Below are 20667 nucleotides of genomic sequence, written 5' to 3' on the forward strand. Positions count from 1 at the left end.
AAGATGCATAAGCTTCAGCTACTTTCACAGAATGGCTTGGGTTAGAGAGGATCTCAAAGATCATCTAATTCCAACCCCTTTACCATGGGCAGGGTTGCCAACCACTAGATGATTAGTTTGCTAATGTATGTTTTAGATTATTAGAGACCATTTCCCTGTGACCATTTCCCTGTTTAACAAACTTTGTATATCAGTCAATGATAGGAACAGCACTAATAACCTTTCAATTGAAAGGCAGCAGATAGCCCTGAGATAAGGGTAGGAACCCACAAATCCTGTTTGAATTGTTAAGATAGATTTATGTAAAGCATCTGAGTCTAAGCAAACTCTAATTAGTACTTTGGTACAAGCAACTGTACCAAACAGCCCTAAAACAAAAAGTACAGAATAATGGGAAGGAAATGATGACAGTGCAATCTCTCATAGCTGCCCATTAATATCCTGTACTCTCATATCCATTTCATAAGTTTATAGGTCTAGACAGGTACCACTGATTCTGATAGCAATGAACTTGCATGTCTGTTGCCTCTCTCTTCTTCTTTGTGAAGTTAAGTTTTTTGAAAGGTACATAACTTTCAGCAAATGGAGTTCCTCTTGTATGTTTAATACAATTTCTTCCTTTTCCTCCTCCCACTGAGCAAATTTCATAAAATTTATAAAGTATAACATGGCATTCAGCAACTCAGTTCACCTCTTCCAGCAATTAAGGGCCTTCATCAGGTATCATAGAGCTATTTTTTTTTGCACAATATCTGACTCCTCTATACCTTGTGAATAGCAAATGCTGTACTGCCTTATAAAACATTTTGTTTTTATTCATCCTTGATTATGTCTTCTGTGGCTATTTCACTTACTGTGAATTACTTCACAAAAATCAGCACATTGGTACTACTGCTTCTTTCTCTAGCAAAGATAGAGAACTGTAACTTAGACTGGACAGGTACAATGTGGATAGAGCAGATGTGACATTTCAAGTCACTAGTCCATATATGTTCAGCATTTTTTAAAGATGCGTGTCTTCATTATCCTATCAGCCTGAAATTGCTAAGCAACAACCTAGAATCACTTCAACTCAACCATTTTATTTTATTTTATTTTATTTTATTTTATTTTATTTTATTTTATTTTATTTTATTTTATTTTATTTTATTTTATTTTATTTTATTTTATTTTATTTTATTTTATTTCCTTCTCTAAATCAAGAAAGATATCATGCAAATTTAGATCTTTGGTCTCTGAGGTATGTCAAGTTACCTTGTTGGTAACACAGCACCCATGGTTGCCTCTGTGTCTGCATACTAAAAAGAAAAATCTTTAATCATCCCAGTTCAGGTGTACATTTGCTAAAAGCACCCTAGGAAGGGATCTGAATGTGCACCTCAGAATTACTGATAGGGAATAATATTACTGTTATCCTACAAGGGCTCAGCAGACATTACTTCATTCCCTGCACCCTGAAACCACAGTACATTCTTCCTGTCTAACTTTACTGTGATCACACAATGTTTTCCCTCCTTTGTTCTTTATAACTTTACTGTAGTTCACACAAGTGGAAGTGACACATCAGAAATAAATGGCAGCTTGATGAGTTAGCAGCGAAGATTTTCCCCTTTCTGACTCAAGCATATTCTTGGTCTCATAACCATTACAGCAGACATTTCTGATATGGGTTTTTACTGAGTTAAGTCTTTGTGGGTCCTTCTATGATTTAATCTCTGAGGGACCTTCCTCATATTTGACCTGGAAATATTAAATCACAGATTGCTATGACCTCTCTGCTTGAGTCAAAGGACTTACATAAATCGCACTTCTTGGAATCCTTTCAGTGCCAATACTCATACAAGACCTTCATTTTGTCTTGTTTCTCTCAGATTTTATCTTAATTCAGATTACAATCTAAATATTCACCTGCCAATGACAAAGTCACTAGTCTTCCATTTAATAAAATCACGATTTCTTTTTTTTTTTAAGATATAGGGACATACAATTCAAAGAATGGCTATAAGCTCTCAAATTCATTCAGTTAAGTATACTCAATTTCTTTTTTTTTTTTTTTTTTTTTTTTTTTGTGAGGAAATTAAACTTCCATGGCTGCAATGTCAATAGCCATCCCTTATCATTTTGCAAAGACCAAAGCTTTTCTCTGTAAACATCAGATCAGGCTTTGGAAGAATTCAGAAGAACTGATGATCTTTCTGAAGTTAAACAATTCAATTCATTTAACTGGAAGTCCTTCAGACTTTTGGGCCCACTAAATATTAGAGAGATTAACTGTTAGATGCAGACTATCTTTCGAGTTTTCTCCAGAATGGTAAATCAGCAATCAATATTATAAACACAAAAAATCGAAATAACATAGATAATGTGATGGCTGCTGCTGTTCTTTGCTATGGCTCTTCAGTGGAAAGGGTCTGAAATTCTCCTCCCTACACTGAACCTCCCTCCATTTATAGGAGGGAGTGGATGTTGGACCCTGTTGAGCTCTGACGCAGGAATTTTAGACTGAACATTCTTCACGAGCTGGCTGGTCAGCTACACCCTACTTAACTTCCCAGCAGTTAAAACTTTATCTTTACTTAGCTCTCTAATCTTCTCCTTTGGGAAATGACTGCTTCATCTCTCTCATTGTTTTCTTTGACTCCAATTGTTTCTATGGCTGCAAACACTGATTCAAACTTCTAATATTACATCCACTCCACCATCTGCTAGCCAAATGTTAAGAGATGCACCAAGTTTTACTCAGGAGTCTCGTTTACTGCTTCTCGAGAAACTCCTAAAGCTGTAGGTACTGCTGCTTTATAAGGGCACATTCTACGTCAGCTCCGAGTTTGAACATCAGCCCTTTGGGATACAGCACCACCTAGTGAGGCAAAACAGCTCAGCTCTGAGCCACTTCACCTAGCCAGCGGCAGAAGCAGCTTTTCCAAAGGAGCCGGGATGTGTCAGTCAGCTGGAGTCCGTCGCAGGAAGCGCTTTGGTTACTGTGGCAAAGCACAGACAAAATCTTTAACAGCAGCGGTAAATGCTCTCCGAGACAAGTCCTCAACTTTCAGTTGTCTTGTAAAATTATGTCCCTGTACCCAGTGATTTTTAAATCCCAGCATCAGCGCCTTCATGCATTGTCTTTTCACGATGGGCTTTGTTTTCTGCTTCCTCCACAGAAATCCAAGGAGCTCAGCCCTCTCTCCTACCTAAATGCACAGCCATTGTTTTCCGAATGATTCTGCACACAAGCAACCTCTCATGGCTCCTGGTATGATCTTCTCCGTGCCATGTTTACACAGTGGAGCACAGAACTCTCAGAAGGTTAACAACATGAAATCGGTATGTAAAATGAGTCAGAAGCATTAGTCATAATGTAATCTAAAATCATGCTCGTAGCATTTAAGTGATTCCTATGTCATTTTGCTGGCCTGCAAAATGCAGTGTTTCCTGGTTCCCATCACGCAGCATGCTGACACCGCACTGTTCTCTTACTGTGAGCTACAGCATGCATTTATTCGGGAGCTTCTTTGTCCAGCCCGTCCCGTCGATCCTTTGACATTCCCCGTCACAAAATGGCAGCCAGGGCCAGCTGCAGGCCGGTGCTCGCCGCTCACCGCCGGGGCTCGCCATCACCCCGCCGCCGTTGCCCGGCAACGCCGCCGCGTCCCCTCGGCAGCCGGTCAGGAGCATGGCGGAGCCCGCGCCGCTCCCCGTCCCGCTCCCAAGGACGCTGCCGGCTTCCTTCTTCGGGGCCGTGGAGCCGGGCAACCCGGTGGTGGACAGCCTGGAGGCCGAGCTGCGGGACGTCCTGGGCTTCCTGAGGCGGCTGAGAGGCGTGGGGGATGCCGAGCCGCAGCGGCACGAGCTGCACCGCCGCGGGTAGGGGGCTGTCCTCGCCCACCAGCCTCATCCCTGCCCCCATCCCTTCCCTGGGTCCCCTTACATAGCACCCACACGCAGGGGGCCCTTCTCTGCCGGTTTCTCTAATGGCGTGCCGAACCGCTCGACCCCTTTTTTCTCTTTATTATCTTATTTTTTAATAAGAACCTGGCCTCCTCCGCTTGTCTTTTGCTTTATAGATATTTATAAGCATCGATAAGATCTTTCAGCCTTTCCTCCTGTGAGATATGGTCCAAGCCCCTCATCTTCGTAGCCCTTTGCTGTACTCCCTCTAGAAAGAAGGTATCTGCCTTGAACTGAGGAGCCCAGAACTGGATGCAGCACTCCATATGTGGCCTCACCAGGGCAGAGAGAGCAGGATCACCTCCCTTGACGTTCTCTTAATACACCCCAAGATACCCTTGACCTTCCTGGCCACCTGGGCACACTGCTGGATCGTGGCCAACCTCTTGTCCACCAGATCACCTAAGTCTTTCTCTGCAGAGCTCCTCTCCAGCAGGTTATACCCTAATTATCTTTTCTCACTTAAAATCCCCTCTCTCAAACACATCAGCTTGTGTTTCTGCACTTCCCAGCATTTAACACTGTAGGAAGAAAACATGAGGTGCTGTGGCTGTTGGCAGTGCCACTGTTGGCTGTGACAGAGCTGTTGGAGCTTTTCATCAGGGAACCTGTCTCACTGTGCCCACCAGCAAGTGCTGCAGGTGCAAGCACGGTGTGGATGGCATGCGCATGCCTTGAGTGCTGTGCATGTAGCAAGGCTACATGAGGACAGCCCACACAGCTCTTTCTGTGCATGTGTCTGTGTCTGTGTAGATATATTTTTATACCCATCAATGTGGGCAGAGCATATGGCAAGTGTATTTGTGCCTATTTGTTTGCTCACATGCATGCATATCTGTGAGTATGCATAAATCTAAATTTTCTAATGCAGTTAATGTAGAGCAACTAAAATCAGAAGATGATTCACAGTTCATGAATATGTCTTATGCAGACTGTGCATTTCCCGTGTAGCTCTTTCTACTGTATTTAAGTACATCATGACACAAATGTTCAACTGCCTCTTTTAAACCAATTCTTGATTTTCTACGGTTATTACCTGAACAATGTTCTTTTCTAAATTTACAGATCTTTAACATTAATAGGAAAATCTCTCAAGTTATCAAAATTTCACTCAAAAGGAGCACAGCAGTTAGCTTGCAAAGTGGTTAGCTTATCACTATGTGCATCTTCTACCCTTACATATTTTGCATGGTACTTTCTGAGATGCAGTCCACAAATGTTCTGTCTCTAAAGAGCTGTACACATTTTAGGTGTTACTCCAATTTGTCAGTCTATCATTTGTCTACACTGGAGATCTTCCCTTTGTAAATATTCTGGATTTCTAATTTGTTTATGTGGCATGTTCATCCCTAGGTCCATACCTATGCCTGTCACAGAGAAAGGAGTCTTTGTGCTTTTGTCTTTAGTGTTTTTTATATTGCTTCAGCAACTGATTTCTGTGCTTTGGTATTTTTAAGCCTTTCATTTGCAGCTTCAGACCGCTTTTTGCTTTAGCTGATCTGATTCTCAATTTGAAAGTATCCCCTGCAGGCCCCTCAGAGGAAGGAGTGCCACTCAGCTACTCCACATGGCATCAATTCAGCAGAAAACTGCTGATAATGAACACATCCATTTTAATTTCTGGTTGTGAGTTGGGCATGCCGAATCTGATATTTGCTTGCAGATATAATGCCAAGTAATTGATTTCCGTGTCCAGTGTCTCCAAGCCATTCTTTACTTTCTCCTGTGGAATATTTTGATGTGAGTAGGCTCTATCTTTTTAAAATCAGTATTTTATAGATGTTTCCTATGTCCATGCTGGCTCAGTTGATTTGAGAACATTTCCCAGTCTAAAGAATTCTGTGTCATTCATCATAAGGATGAGAACTAGCACTACCTGGGGTTTGTTTCCAGAAGCTGCTGATAGTTTTTCATGCCAGAACTCCAAGGCATTGAGAAACTTGCACAACACCAAACTCCCCATGGCTCTGATATTCTTTGTATGTACAGAGGCACTTCAGAGATAGAAGCCTGTAATTCTGATAATTAGGTCACACACTCAGGTAGCTCGCAAAGTTACAGGTATTTGTTTGTGACTGTGAAATTTCTGCATTGTTTTTCTTTTGCCTCTTATTGCTCAAAATTGGAGTACATGCTGCTTGCAAAACTAGCCATAGTTTAGTTGTTTGTACGAATTTCTGAAGGTAATAGCTGTTACAGATGGTTTCCTAAATGCTCTAAAGGCTCTTGCTTTGTCATTTGTCAAGCTACGTTTTTTGGCTTGGGTTGGTGATCAAAGTGCTTCCCATTAGAGAAGCAAGAAAATGAGCTTCCACATGGCACAGTTTAGAAGACTGTCAGCTTCATTGTTCCAGTGTTGTCAGCCTTTGATGTTGATAAGCTAATAGTAAGGCCATAAGTTAGGCACTTACAATGTTCCAGTGTAAGAGATAAAAATACTGAATATATGCCTTGTACTGGAATTATGAATATTTTCCACTGGAAGAAGTAGTAAAAAGATTCTTCTTTTTTTTTCCCATCAGGTAAATGAGAAGCTTTTTAAACTAATTGCTATGGGCAATGGGAGCATCAAAGAATTCCTGTGAACTATTGATTTTGTTTCATAGTGTATAGTTTATATACCCTCATTCTGTATGACATTTTTTGATCTATATTAGAAAACCCTTTACTAATTATAGTAAAGACATTTCACCCAGAAATAAATCCTCATGGGCCTTACCCTGTACAAAATATTATGGATTGACCTTTCAGGAAAAGACTTTTATTATCCACAGAGTGTCTGGAAATGAAGAAATTTCACCTTTGAGCTCCATGTTCTCATTCTCATTTCTGAGAATTCACTTGCTGCTGAATTTGTTATTCGGGTGTCCTACAGTCTGTTTAAAAGAGAGACTTTTTAGCTGTTTGGAAAGCATCTTGCTCTCCTTTGTCTGTGTAAGAGAAACATTCCTGTGTCATGCGCTCAATTCTACTTAGTCATGACATAGTAGTGGATTTTTACCTTCATCTCCCCACTGATATTGGCAGTCTAGTGAGATTTCTAACTAGTTTACTGCTGCAACGAATAATCTCACTCATTAATAGAGCATTCAAAACAATAAAAAATGAAGATGACTTTCTCTGGGAGTTATTCATCTGATTAGTCTTAAAGGAGTTTGCGAACTTGCCTTCCAGGCCTTTTTCCACAGTCATTACTATCAGTTATTTGACTGCCTGACGATTAGTTTCATGTAGTATCTATCAAACCTCTAGGTTTCAGGAATCTTTTCCTGAGCTTCTTTCCCTGATAGTTCATGGGGCTATGCTCAGAAACTTGATAGATTCCTTCCTTTGGAGCTTCTTTATAGATTTATTGCTACTAACTGGACTGATAGTCCTTTGTCAGTGTAAGAGATCAATAGCCACACAGGTTCTTATTTCCTTACATACGAACCAGGAGAAATACAGTCTCCATTTTGAAGGTGCTCTTTACTAGACTGGGATATGATTTTCTTTAAAGAAAGATGCAAGAAGATTTTATTCGTGTTGTTGCTTTTGGCCTAGTTTATGCTGTTACTGCATTTTCCCTTTAGGATACACCTCTAGAGTGTCCCATTTATTTCTTTGCTGTTTACTTTGAAGAACTGAGAATTGTGCCAGATGATACTTTTAGGAAAAAAAAAAAAAGTGCTGTAATTTTTTGGTGTAGAGATCATTTTGACAAGTTGCTCATACAGCCATCTGTTTTACCATGAAATGTGAAGGTGACTTATATGTATGGGAACTGCTGAATCACGGCCTGAACCACTGATTGGTCACCTGAGGTGAGAGCTGAGTCAGCCATGGGGCCACAGGTGAAGGTGATATACCTGTGTGATTGGAAGGGGTGGAGCCTGGCTCCACCTCTCCCAAACCCCATTTAAGGGCTGACCACCACCAGAAAAGGGTCTCTTCTTGGAGATCCCTTGCACGTGGAGTCCCCTGTGAGCCTTGTCATCCTGAAGATGAGCCATCTTCTCTTTTGTATTATTTGTCTACTATCTATATAGACCTACTCAAAATATGCCATCATCTATACTATTTCTTTGTGAAGTACAATCCTTGGGAGTTATTTACCCCACACTTGTAGCTTTCTGTGTGGGAAAATTGATGTTTCTGGTTGTTTTTTTTCTTTCTTTTACTGGAAGTCTTATCATAAGACAAAATGAAAAGCTGTCTAGGAAACTGAAAATGAAGTTCCTGAATGTCAGAAAAGAGCTGAAGAAGTTGTCTTGCATTCTAGCATACCATCACCAACTTAGGCAAGTGAAAAGGTCGAGATATTTCACGCCAAAAACATCAAAGCTTAGATGCATAAATTCAGCTAGAAGGTTATTTTCAAACAATAATTCTTCTCTTTCCAGTTGCTTCCCTTTCTTATAAATTGCTACCTATGAATAATTTATCTGTTGTGGTTTCACATGGCAGGCTTTGCTGAGGTTCTTGTAGAAATGATTTGTTAAGAGATTAAATGCAAGAGACGCCTGGCACTGTGAACACTGTCAATACTGTTAATTCTGTAATAGGATTCTCTTCAGAAAAAAATCCCTGTGCGTATTAGAAGTCTGATCAATTATTGTTTTCTAACTTGAATATAGATTTCTTTAAAAAATCTATGTTGGTAAAGTAGTACAAAGGCCCTAAGACATCCAAGGCAGTCAACAGGGACAACACAGTGAGCTGCATGTGGTCCAGGAGACTCCTGGAGTCCATTGAGGATAACTTTCTGGTTCAGCTATTGGATAGACTAACCAGAGGTGAAGTGTTACTGGTCCTGGTGCTCACCAGTGCAGAGGAGATCATTAAAGAGATTGAGACTGGAGGCAGTCTGGACTGTAGCAACCATCCCCTGGTTGAATTTGTGATCTCAAGGAATATGAGCCTGGCAAAGAGTGGAGTCTTGACTGAAAGTTCTGGAAAGTGGACTTCAGGCTGTTTAAAGAATTATTAGATGAAATCCCCTGGGAAACTCTCTCTAGGGACATAGGAACCAAAACAGAGCTGGCAGATTTTTAAGGACACCTTTCTGAGTATACAAGAGCTCTCTATCCTCCAGTGTAAGAAATCAAGCAGAGGAGGCAGGAAACCAGCATGACTGAGCAAGAACCTGTTGGACAAACTAAGAGAGAAGAGGGAAATATGTAGGCAGTGGAAGCAGAACGTGTGGTCTGGGAAGAATACAGAGATGCTGTCTGTACATGTAGAGATAGGGTCAGGATAGCTGAGGTACAGAAGGAACTGAACTTGGTGAGGGATGTGAAAAGAATAAGAAGAAATTCTTCAGATGTGTTGGTCAGAAGAGACAGGCAAAGGAGAGTGTATCCCCTCTGATAAATGAGAAGGGAGAACTGGCTACAACACACATAGAGAAGGCTGAGGTACTCGACAAGTTCTTTGCCTCAGTCTTCACTTGCAGTCAGGCTTCCCACACCTCTCATGTCTCTAAATCTGTAGGTGGGAGTTGGGAGCAAAATCCCTCCCACTGCAAAAGCAGAGCAAGGTCATCATGATCCTGAATGTGTAAGTCTATGGTATCAGACAACATGCATCTCAGGCTCCTGAAAGGAACTGGCTGATGATGTGGTTGCCAAGCCACTCTCTCTCCATCATATCTGAAAAGTTGTGACTGTCAGATAGAATCTCTGGTGAACTGAAAAAGGGAAATGTTACTCTCATTTTTTAAGAAAGAGTGAAAGACCCAGGGAACTACAGGCAGATGAACCTCTTATCTGCCTCGGAAGATCATGGTGCAGATTCTACTGGAAGATAGGTAGGCTGCTTTGCAAGTAGTATCTCCTAGAATAACAGACAGGCAACAGAAGAGCTATAGACATAAAATCACTTCTTTTTTAACAAATGTGTCATTTACTTTTTCTTTCCTGGAAAGGAATTTTATTCCTCTATTTGAGAGGAATTATAACTCTATTTGATTTAATATTCAAGAACTTTTCATGCTAAATGCAGTTCAGTGCTAGAGGCTTTCTAATAGGTCTCTTTTTGTGATTCATGGTACACTCTTACAGTTTATTTCACAATTCTTAAGTTTGCTGCTTCTGGAAGAGCATTGTTATTTCGATTTCTTTTTTTTTTCCTGTTCTTAGTGTCTGTAGCTTCTTGTGCAACGATTGCTCTGAGTTGTAATGAATCGAGTTAATCCTTAAAATAGCAAATAGTTCCTTCAAAGTTTTTCAAGTTCTATCTGAAAAGTGGGACAGATTTTACACTTATGACTGTTTGAACAATGTGAAGGAATTGATATTAAGACACTTCAATAAGTATGTATGAGACAGTTCATCCTTTTTTAAAATCTGTGTAATAAAGACTGTTGACAGACATGAAACCCAGAAATGTCCTTGGCTGCTTGTTAAATCTAGCTTTAATGATCACTTATTTTGAAATATTAAGAGGTTCAAATACATGTGGAAGAAAGAGGTTTTCACAATTTGAAGCTTTCTTGATTTGTTTACTTGTTACAATGGCTCTACTGCCAGTTTAACCTGGAATTTTTTTTCTTCATTTTTTTTAGAGCAAATACTCTGTTTAATATTTGGATCAAATACAAGCCTCGACTGCCAGACTGGTATTACAACAACAAACTTCTGAAAGTTGGTGATTCCCTTGTTCAAATTAAAGTAAGTCATATCAAAACTGAAAAGGCTCGATCACCATTTTTGTTTCATTATGTTTCTATGTGTCACCGGTTTGCGGGACAGTTCGACTACTTTAATTTTTAATATTTCATAGGAAACTGTTTAGGAAGTTGCAAAAACTTTTGCAAAATAATACCAGTGAGAGGAGGGAGTTTGTATCTTTTGATTATTACTGTAAATTCTCTCCAAAGTTTTTATATATTTGCTATACCTGCTTTTTCTATGCACCTGCTGCTTTTTCAAAGTTGAATACCTTAAAATCCTTATACAGTGTTTGTTTGTAGTGTGATTTGATACACAGAAATGTCAACTCAGTGCTCAGTTAACCAAAAGTGAAGGTAAAGAATTTTCAGGAGGGGAACAGAGAATAAAACACAGATTTCAATTGCACAGCTGTATGTGCTGGTGTTAATGGTGCTCTTGCATCTTGAATTCTCTATGCACTTCTGATCTTCTCAAAATGGATAAATTGCAACAAGAAAAGGCTGAAGAGTGAGTAATGAGGATAACAAAAAACATGAAACAGCTTCCACATAATGAACAAAAGTCAGTCAAATCTATGTGACTAGGAGTAGATATCACTGAGCAGGGTATGATGCTGGTCTCTTAATTCAGGACTGAAAGAAGCTGAATAGGGACTGATTGTATTCACTTCCAGTTTAAAACACTAAATAAAGTTAGTAGCTATCAAGTTCAGAGCAAAAACAGACTGGATCTTCTCTGAATACGTACTTAACCATTTTGTTTCTTGCCACAGGATGGTATGAGTGCTGAAAGTCTGTATAAGTTCAAGAGGAAATGAGACAAGTTCACACTGTGATGTGTTGATTATTGAAGATTTTGAGAGCATGTGGGGGATGTTTTAGGACATGGTAGCTCTTACCTAGTCATTTGTTACTGACTGCTCTTGGAGCTGGTATACTGGGCTGTTACCTACTGCTCTGACTCCATAAGGCTCTTAATATGTTATGTTCTTCTATAATATTTGTCTTTTGTGTCTGCTGGGGAAAAAAAATAAAAAGAACAAAACAAAAAACAAATTACCTGCAAAGGCAAGACACTGTTACCTCAGTGATACTTGTATCATGACATGCAGTCTGGGGCTTCTGAGTGTAGCAGTTACCAAGCAAGATGGAGAGAGAGCTCAGAGATACGCAGTTGAAAGCTAAATATATGACATTCTTTTGGTAATAAGGAGTGACCTATAGTCCTGAGTGATACAATTGTGCAGCAAAAATGCTAGAGGATTATAGAATAGTTGGTTGATTTATAAAGATTCAGTTCTTGAAAAGTTGCTTGGAGGAATATTTGGAGGATTTTTTTTTAACTTGTTTGGAGGAATTTTTCCCCTGTAACTGTTCTCCTATTATACTCTTAGCATTTATCCTTGCTGGACTCCATAAGCAACTTATGTTATTTATGGATAGTGTTTATATGTTTTTACTTACTGAAGACCTGGAGAAAAGTATGAGAATCATGTAAATGTTGCAAAGTCTAATATATCCTTCATTGCCCTAAAGAATTGCATAGAAGTGGCCTGCCTCCTAAATAGAGAACACCAAGATATAGCTGAACTTTAGCAATGCTGAACACTCACTGGTAGGTTGAAAGCACATAGAAGAGTTTGTAACTGTGGTACTATTATAACTGAAAATCTAGGTTCATATTATTGGTATAGAAATATTCACAGAAATTCTCATGGAAGCTTTTTAACAAGTGCATTTGTTAATAGCTCCTTCATTGCTTAGGAAATTCCATTCATGTTTTCTTTGTATTCACCTTTTCTTTAAGCTTTAGTAGCTTCTGGGCTTAGGAATCTGTATTAATATTATGTGATGATTTTAGTGCTTGGAACTGTTAGTCTCATAATGCACTCAATAAGAAGTTGTTTCAAATAAATCAAACTTTACCTCTATGTTTTGCATTGACTTCCAATAGCATGACTCAAATGTGATGATTTGGGCCTTGTGTTCAAGGGGCTTCTTGACATGGCCCAGTATTGCCTAGAATAATCTGTAAGTGATTACAGATCATTCCTCTGTCATAATGTGGTTTTCTACTTTGAAGTATTCAGTGTTGTAGAAAATCTTACTGGATGGTCTAAAAGTTTGAAATGATCTGTCCTCAGAACTCCCATTTTTAAGTGTTTCTTTGACATTTTTACAAATTTGGTTTTCATTGTATCCATATTTTTCTCAGGAGAAAAGAGGGAAAAACATTTCATGAGCATTAGTTACAAATTTCAGTGCATTATGGGAAAGAAGACTGCGGTGTAACAGCAAGTTCTGTAATAATAAGCAGGGTAGATTTTATTCCATAAAAGAAACATTCTTTTGGTCTCTCTTGACTTTTAGTTGGAAACTGCTGCTGGTTAATTTAAAATCTAATCCTCCTTTATGTTCTGTAATACTTAATGGTACACGGTCTTTTAAAATGAGTTATTGGTGATTGAGCACCAACTTAACTTTCTGTCCTCCAGCTGTTTATTTTAGTGCTATCTCACATAGACTTCCTTTCTATTATTATTCTGCTATGCATCTTTTAGGACACACCTAAATTCATTAGGTTATATATATTGAAATTAGATACCTGTTAGTCATCATACTAATCAGTACTGACTCATCTCCCCCTCCCTCTGCCTCTATCTGTCTCATAACCCCAGTCTTACAATGTATTTTGAAGTGTCTGGGGGAGGAGGAATCACTTCTTGTTAGTTGCTAGCTGATGCGTGGTTCTGATCCATTGGCATCATTGCACAGCTGTCCATGGAAAGTAAAAGTTTGTCCATCACCACTCCTTTCATACAATAATGTCATGTAAGATTCCTTAGACATTAAGAAATCCGGGGGAAGTGTTACTGTGGTGGTGGGTATATGAACAGAAAACAATATTTATATGGAAATACTTTTGGATTTTCTGTGATTAAACATCATAGGACCATATTCTACAAATGCAAATTAGCTATTTTTGTGCCTTCTAGAATTTATCAAGATCGGTGTCTGTGTGGTATAGCATTAGTGAAGTTGGTAGCGAAACCTCCAAATAGCCTTTGCTTTAGGAAGTGACAGAGGTGATTCAGTAAGTGGTACTTGGGCAGCTGAGTCAGAGCTCACTGTCTCACTATGATGTTAGAATGGATCAGAGGGCTGCTGGGGGAGCTGAGCGCTGCATGACACTGAGATCAGCATCCTGTTTCTTAGCAGTTCTTGAAGTGTCAGCATGACTTCTGGTCTATTAATGCTGACCTCCTGGCATTATGTAATTCCAGAATTCAATGGTTATGTTCTTCTTATCCTGCATCTTATTTGAAAGTATTTCAGTTCAAATATTAAGTCGCTCTTCTTATCTGCATAAAAAGATGAGCTTTGACATTAGGTAAAAGGGGGAGACAAGTGATGATATCTGCATATTGTTTATAGAGTTCTGCTTTATGAAATTCCTCAAAAGTGTAGTACCATTGTCACTACTGTTCACAAGCAGCAGGATATTCCAGGAATTTTGTTTGATTTTGACTTTGATTTTGTTATTTTGATATTAGCCCAAGATCATACATTACACTTGTTCACTGATTCATCATACTGTAGCAGAGATGCTAAGTCAGGGCTTGAACCAGCAGTTGAGCACCTGGCAGGAAGGCAGAGCCAACCCAGAGGAGCTCAGGTGCGTGCAGTGCACCTGAGTGACTGGAAGGGGTGGAGCCAGGATCCACCCCAACCCAGAACCTCATTTAAGAGATGGCAGTGGAGGCAAAAGTGTCTTTTGTTAGTGACCCTTGTGTACCTGAGGCCTTCTGAGGGTGAAAAGAAACTTCCTTTTTTTTTTTTTTCCCCTGTGCCTACTGCTGTTGCATTTGAGTAAGTCTTCATTTCCTGCGGCACAGGACTCTGCTCTCGTTGCTGTGCTTTCTATCATGTTACAGTACTATACATATTTATGACTAAAATTAATAAAGTCCTTCATCTTGAGCTGTTCTTTTAAGCATTTGTATGCCTTTTAAGCATTTTATGCCTTTGTATGCTTAGGGTTTTCAGATTTGAGATAATTGTAGAATCATAGAATGGTTTGGGTTGGAAGGGATCTTGAAGATCATCTAGTTCCAACCCCCGTGCTGTAGGTAGGGACAATATTGATGAATGGTTCTGTGGGACTTTGTTGTTTTACTTTCAGCTGATCTTTTGTGTTGATACTTCTTATGTAAATGTAATAAAATAATGCAATTCATAAAAATCAGATGTAACATGCAATCTATAAAAGTATTCTTTTTTTTCAGGAGTATAAGTTGGCACTTCTGCAGTGCTATGGAAGATACCTTCAGCAGTTCCTTTCTGTAAACCCTGATGATATCACAGATGATGAAAACCAATTTAAAACCACCTTTTTTCCAGATGGTTTCAAAGACAAAAGTGCATCTCTTACGGTAGGATGATGATGACTTTTTTGTCGAAGACATTCACAGTTACAAAATAGTGTGTTTTATCACCTACAGACGTGCTTCTTATTAATAAGCATTAATAGTAGTGCATCTCTTATACCTTGCCTATACAGGTTACACAGGGAATTGTCACGTGTGTAACATAAACATCTGAAGTAGTGTACATTTCCAGGGTGGTTCGAATGTTTATACTTTTTTGGCATAAGCCACCCTGTCAACATTAAAAAGGCAATTTTCTCTGAGCAGGCTTTCTTCTGAGGTAGTTGCTATTAACCACTGTCAGAATCAGGGTATGGGCCAAAGCTGATAACTGTCATTCAGTTGTTGTAGAAATTTCCATATGGTGTGATCTGAGAAGTTCTCAGAATGCAGGAGAATTGAAACATCATACTGTAACTTTTATCATAATACTCCTGACAGCAGTATAGAATGGTGCATTACAGTCACTAGATAATTTTCTCAGTATGGAGGAAAAAAAAAAGAGTTTTTTTTAAGTGCTCCAAGCTCTTGGGGAGCTAAATGACCTCAAGAGTATATTGACACTCTTTTGTATTAATTTCCTTTTGAAGGATAGGTGTCTGCTGTTTGTTATCCAAGCAGAAAATGTTCCAGTTTGTACAAGGGGAGTGCTTAAAACAACCTGGATTTTTATCTTAAGCAGTGCCAGGGAAGCTGTAGATGCCCAGTCCATGGAGGTATTGAAGGCCAAGTTGGATGAATTAAATCACCATCTTTTGAGTATGGTTTAATGTCTTAATGTTTCTCCCTTCAACTATTTAAACAGCTCACATATTAGGTGTGTTTTCACCATGTGGTATGGTAGAAACTGATACAGTCTAGTAGCTTTGGCTCTTTCTCTGTGGTCTAATTCTCATTTAAATATCATGCTGGTTTTTTGTGTATGTGCATATTTGATCTTTTCATGCTCAACATTTTATTGATGTTAAAAATGTGTCTGTTTTAAATATGTGCATATTTATTTTGCATATGTTTCTGTGTTTTAGTTCCATGCTTTGCAAGAGAGGAATGTTTGCATTTATCGGATGGTTTGTATCAGTGACAGAAATCTTCAGAAACAGGAGTCCCTGCAAACTTGTTTCAAAGTCTTGTCCTCAATACGACTCACCATGCAAGTGGCTCTACCTCAGCAGAATTTGTGTTGGCTTATCTACAATGGTACCTTAAGGCTTTCCATTTGCGTTTCTTTGCTAAGCAAGTCATCTTAGACTTTAAGGTCAACATAGGGGTGAAGAATAAATCTCTAGTCAGCTTTTACTTGCAGCAGTATATTTTTAAAAATGCTTTTTATTCTAAAGTAACAGAATTGTAAGCTTCCGTAGTGTGCTTTGTATCAAATGGACAGTCATAAAAGTAATAGCTCTTTCATCATAGCTGTATTAATGAAATGCAATCTGAGAGAATATAATCAGTATTTTTCTTTTTGAAACTGATTAAAAAAAGCTTGTCTGACTTATTATCATCAGTACAAGTGTTTTGTAGATTTTTTTTCCCTTTAGAAAAGGGAATTGCAGGTGAAAGAATAAAAAAAATGATTCTCTCCGTGGCATGGGATTGTTGTATTACTTAAAAAAATATTCAAGGTTGCAGTTAATAACTCCTCTAAAAAATACCACACATTACTACACTTGTGAATTTGAATATATCTGTATAAGAACTTAATATGAAAATGTACTTGAATTAAGATGATTTTGAGGCAAAAATGGAGCATCTGTGGACTAAACACACAGTAGAGTATCAAGACTTCAAGAAGACTACCAAAGTATACTTTAAAAGATCATGCTATTTAGTTAAAACTTTGAACTATCATATTGTTCTGTTATAATCGTTGTAATATAAATTGAGTATATCACTTAATTTTAGTTTAACTTTTCAAAAATGCTGATATTTAAGTTACCTGAGCAATGAACAGTTGAAATTCTTATGTGTATTTTCCTGGAACTCATTACCTTCATCCTATGTGCAATGTGATTTTGTTTGGTTTGTTATGAGGATAAATAAAATTTAATTCACCTGGCATTCTTAAGTTCAACTACAAATCTCAATACTAAATGATAATAAATTGTTTCCTCTGAATAGAAATTAATGTTAGGTAGTAAGTCTTTTTTTATTTTTTAATTATTTTCCCAAGCACTTTCCTGCAATTTCTGGCAACAGATTCAATCTTCTTATATTTGACTGAATAAAAAAATAAATCCTACTAGTGCCTGCTAAATTCTTGCTTATTCTGATGATAACACCCCTCAAGCTACTACAGTTGTTGTGATGCCTCTGGTTGCCACAGGTGTCCCTTTCTGAGTAGTCACACAGACAGAAGATGAGATTTTTCCCTAAGAACTGCAGTCTTTTATACTTCTAGGACTTTTTTCTTAATTGGAAAAGCAGTTTCGTGGAATAGCCTAAATTAATTTTTTTTTGGACAGGATTTTATTCATAAGTGACTTTGGTTTTGAGAATTCTGTTCAGAGTCGGTTTGCTTCATTTCACTTAAGGTGAATATCATACTGAATAGTGTTGCTGTCTGCCAGGACAGTGCTGTGGCAAACTAAAAGATTCCTGTGAGTTAATATGTGAGGAGAAGTAATATTCTTTTTTTTGAAATAGGCTGACATCTAGGCATAGAGAGAAAAACAATTTTTATCAGTTCATTTAATGAAGAAATCAGTGTTGTAAATTTTTGTATTTATTTCTTTTATGGTGCTACTTTATTGTATAGTTACTTTTAATATTGCTCAAGAATGTGGTGGTTTCATCTTCTCTAACTTAAAAGTAAAGAAATATTAATTTTTTTCCCATCCTTTGGAAATACTAACTCAGAAATTAAGAACTTCCAGTTGGTTAATGTAATGTATTTCACCTAGGAATACGGAACTTACCTTTTTTTTTTACTTTGTTTTTACAGGTACAGTTAATATTTACACCATATGCAGACATCTGATGATGATAGGACAGTCTGCTAAGGTATGGAAAATAAACGTTTGAAAAATGCACAGAAGGTTGGAAAATGTATCTGTGTCTTGCTTAGCACTGTAGCCTGACTTATTTAATTGTCATTGCCAGTACAGTGTTTGTCGCATTAGAATAACTCGCTAGGAGGCAGAATGGACAATTTAAAAGTGCTTGTGCCTTGATGCTTCTGCACCTCTTCAGCTGTGGAATGGTGCCCAGCTCGATGTTTTTCTGGACATTGGGTTGGAAGGTTTGACAACTGTAGTGTGCTCTGGATGTTTTTTTTTTGTCTGAGTAACTCCATCAAGATCCTGAATTGTTTTTTCTTCAAAAGTGGAGCTACACTGACACCTGGTGGATAGATTATTTTTATCTGTTGCTTATATCAATTGTTCACCAAACGAGATTTTTCTCATTGAATATCTAATAAAGGAGGTGCAAACTCACCTCTAACTTTTATTCTTATTTTACAGGAGCTAGGGAAAGTAATGGTTTGTGTTTCGTGTTATTTTTGTTTATTTAGATTGCCCTAGAAGTAACCTCTCTTATTTCTGTGGAAACTGTACTAGCTGTGGAGAGCACAATAATGCTCTTTGACAGAGCAAATTCTCAGCCACAGAGCACTATTTTTCAACTCTGTCACCAGCACTAGCTGTATGTTTTAACCAGGGATGAACATTCATGTTGCGCTAAAAATCTGCATGACTGCCTGGAGTGTGGTTTGTCTTTCCCGTTGCTGTTGCCACTGCTGAAATGCACCTTACTGTGCTTGCATCCACTGTTTGGTCTCCATAAATGTTAATGAATATCAAGGGCCACAATTTTTTCCCCATGGAAGAGTTCAGTTCCGTACCTTTGCTTCACACTCATTTCCCTGTCAGACTCCCCCTCTGCTGCCATCTGTTGTTCAGCAGCAGAGAATAACTATATTGGTGGTCTACTGCGGTACTACCATCTGCCTTTGATGTAACAGCCCAACATAATAAGCCCTCATCTTTTAAATATCTGTAAATTGATTTAGTTTGGGACTGAAGTTGTATGTATTTAGTGTGCTTTGTGGAGCCCTATGCTAAAGAGAATGGAAGGGAGGATATAGTTTAGCCAGTATAGTAGGGTTAATTCTTCAAAGAAAAAGATTGCTGTGATGGCTATGTTAGGAGAGACAGATATGACTTAAAATTAAGAGCTGCTAATGTAGTTCTGTGGTTATAAATTGTTCTCCTTGCAGGCTGTCACCAAAGAAGACAGACTCCATTGTGTCCTAAGTCAGCTTGCTGATCTAGTTGGAATGTAACTTAAGAAAAAAAAAATCAGTTAAAGGAGATCAGAAATGAGAGAAAGAACTAATAATAAGAGTAGATGAGAGAGAAGAGCAGGACCATTGTCTGGTGGCAATTGTACAGTGAACTCAAATGGCTGAAGTAACTCAGAGTTTAACATATAATGCCCATAGCTTCAGATGGAAAAGCAATAATAAGCAGGAAGATTACTTTGTAGTCAACAGAATATGTTAATTTAAATTCTGTGCCTTTTTTCCCTCTTTGAATTTTTCCTACCAGGAGAAGTCTCCTTACCTAATGGAAAGTATATTGATACAGTGCAATATACATTCAGTTTGAAACCAGATTTCTTCATTACAGGTGCTGGAATACCTACTGTGGGCCAGTATATGTATGGAGTTATCCATTCCGCTCTCATCTGTAGATTATTTGACATGGAGAGCCACTCTATATACTGCAGTTTCTCAGTGTTATTTTGATTGTCAAGCTGGCATTCATGGAGAGGTATCTTGATTTATCATATGTAGCAATAATTTCAGATGCAAATATCTTTTAAAATATGCCTGCTTATCACATTGTATGCATTTAGAATTCTTCCTGTATTCCAAAATTTGACTACAATGTGGAAATGTGTTTTGACTTCTAATTATATTAGTACTTTGCATTCTAATAATAGTTACAAATTTCTAGCATTATGTAGTTCAAATCTCAATGTAGATGTACAAAATACATTTTGCAAAAGTTTTCTTCTTCTTTTCAATTGGCTTTCATTGAAATCCTTTGCTTTTTCCTGATTTCAAGAATGATTTGACTTTAAAATTATGTACCTGCAAACAAGAGGACAATTTAGTAAGTTTTATTTCTTATACTTTGTACAGGTATTTGCTCGCCGTGGTTTGATTCAAATTGATGAACTGAAGCAATTAGAAGATATCAATTCTTTACAGAATTCAGAAACAAGAAATATTTTTAGAGAGGCCACTATAAAGGTACAATTCTGCAAGTAATTATTAACAGCTACAGTAGCTAAACAATCTTTGTGCAGTGCATATAACATAGTTACTTGTTTTTATTTTGCTAGATGTCAGTAATGATTTTCAAAAGAGCAGTATATGAATCCAGAAGAAAGCCAAAAAGCTATTATCGACCTAAGTTAAAAGTTAACCTGAAAGAAGCACAAAATGTAAGTTTAACATTTTGTATAATCCTTCTCCTTGCTTCTTTGCAGGTGAGGAATATGAAATGTAATTCTGCTTAATGCATATGGTGCTATTTACCAAGAGAAAGTATTAGTCCTTCAGTTTTGTAATTAATGCAATTTATTGTTAAGATGCAGAATAAACTTGAAACGAGAGAAAACAGATTCCCCTGA

General features: G+C 38.0%; 1 protein-coding gene across 1 annotated transcript in view; it reads left to right on the plus strand.

Moving 5' to 3' along the window:
• The first annotated feature begins 3673 nt into the window (after positions 1-3673).
• CFAP54 (cilia and flagella associated protein 54) overlaps positions 3674-20667 on the plus strand; it is a 101191-nt gene continuing 84197 nt past the window's right edge. The window contains exons 1-8 of the mRNA XM_065741241.1: positions 3674-3864; positions 10493-10598; positions 14887-15033; positions 16053-16224; positions 17969-18027; positions 19656-19799; positions 20174-20284; positions 20377-20478. Coding sequence (XP_065597313.1) covers positions 3674-3864; positions 10493-10598; positions 14887-15033; positions 16053-16224; positions 17969-18027; positions 19656-19799; positions 20174-20284; positions 20377-20478 — 1032 coding nt within the window. The remainder of the gene's footprint in view (positions 3865-10492; positions 10599-14886; positions 15034-16052; positions 16225-17968; positions 18028-19655; positions 19800-20173; positions 20285-20376; positions 20479-20667) is intronic.

This window comes from Cyrtonyx montezumae, unplaced genomic scaffold, assembly GCF_038088225.1.
Source record: "Cyrtonyx montezumae isolate F1298 unplaced genomic scaffold, pur_monq_1.0 scaffold_3, whole genome shotgun sequence".
NCBI lineage: Eukaryota > Metazoa > Chordata > Aves > Galliformes > Odontophoridae > Cyrtonyx > Cyrtonyx montezumae.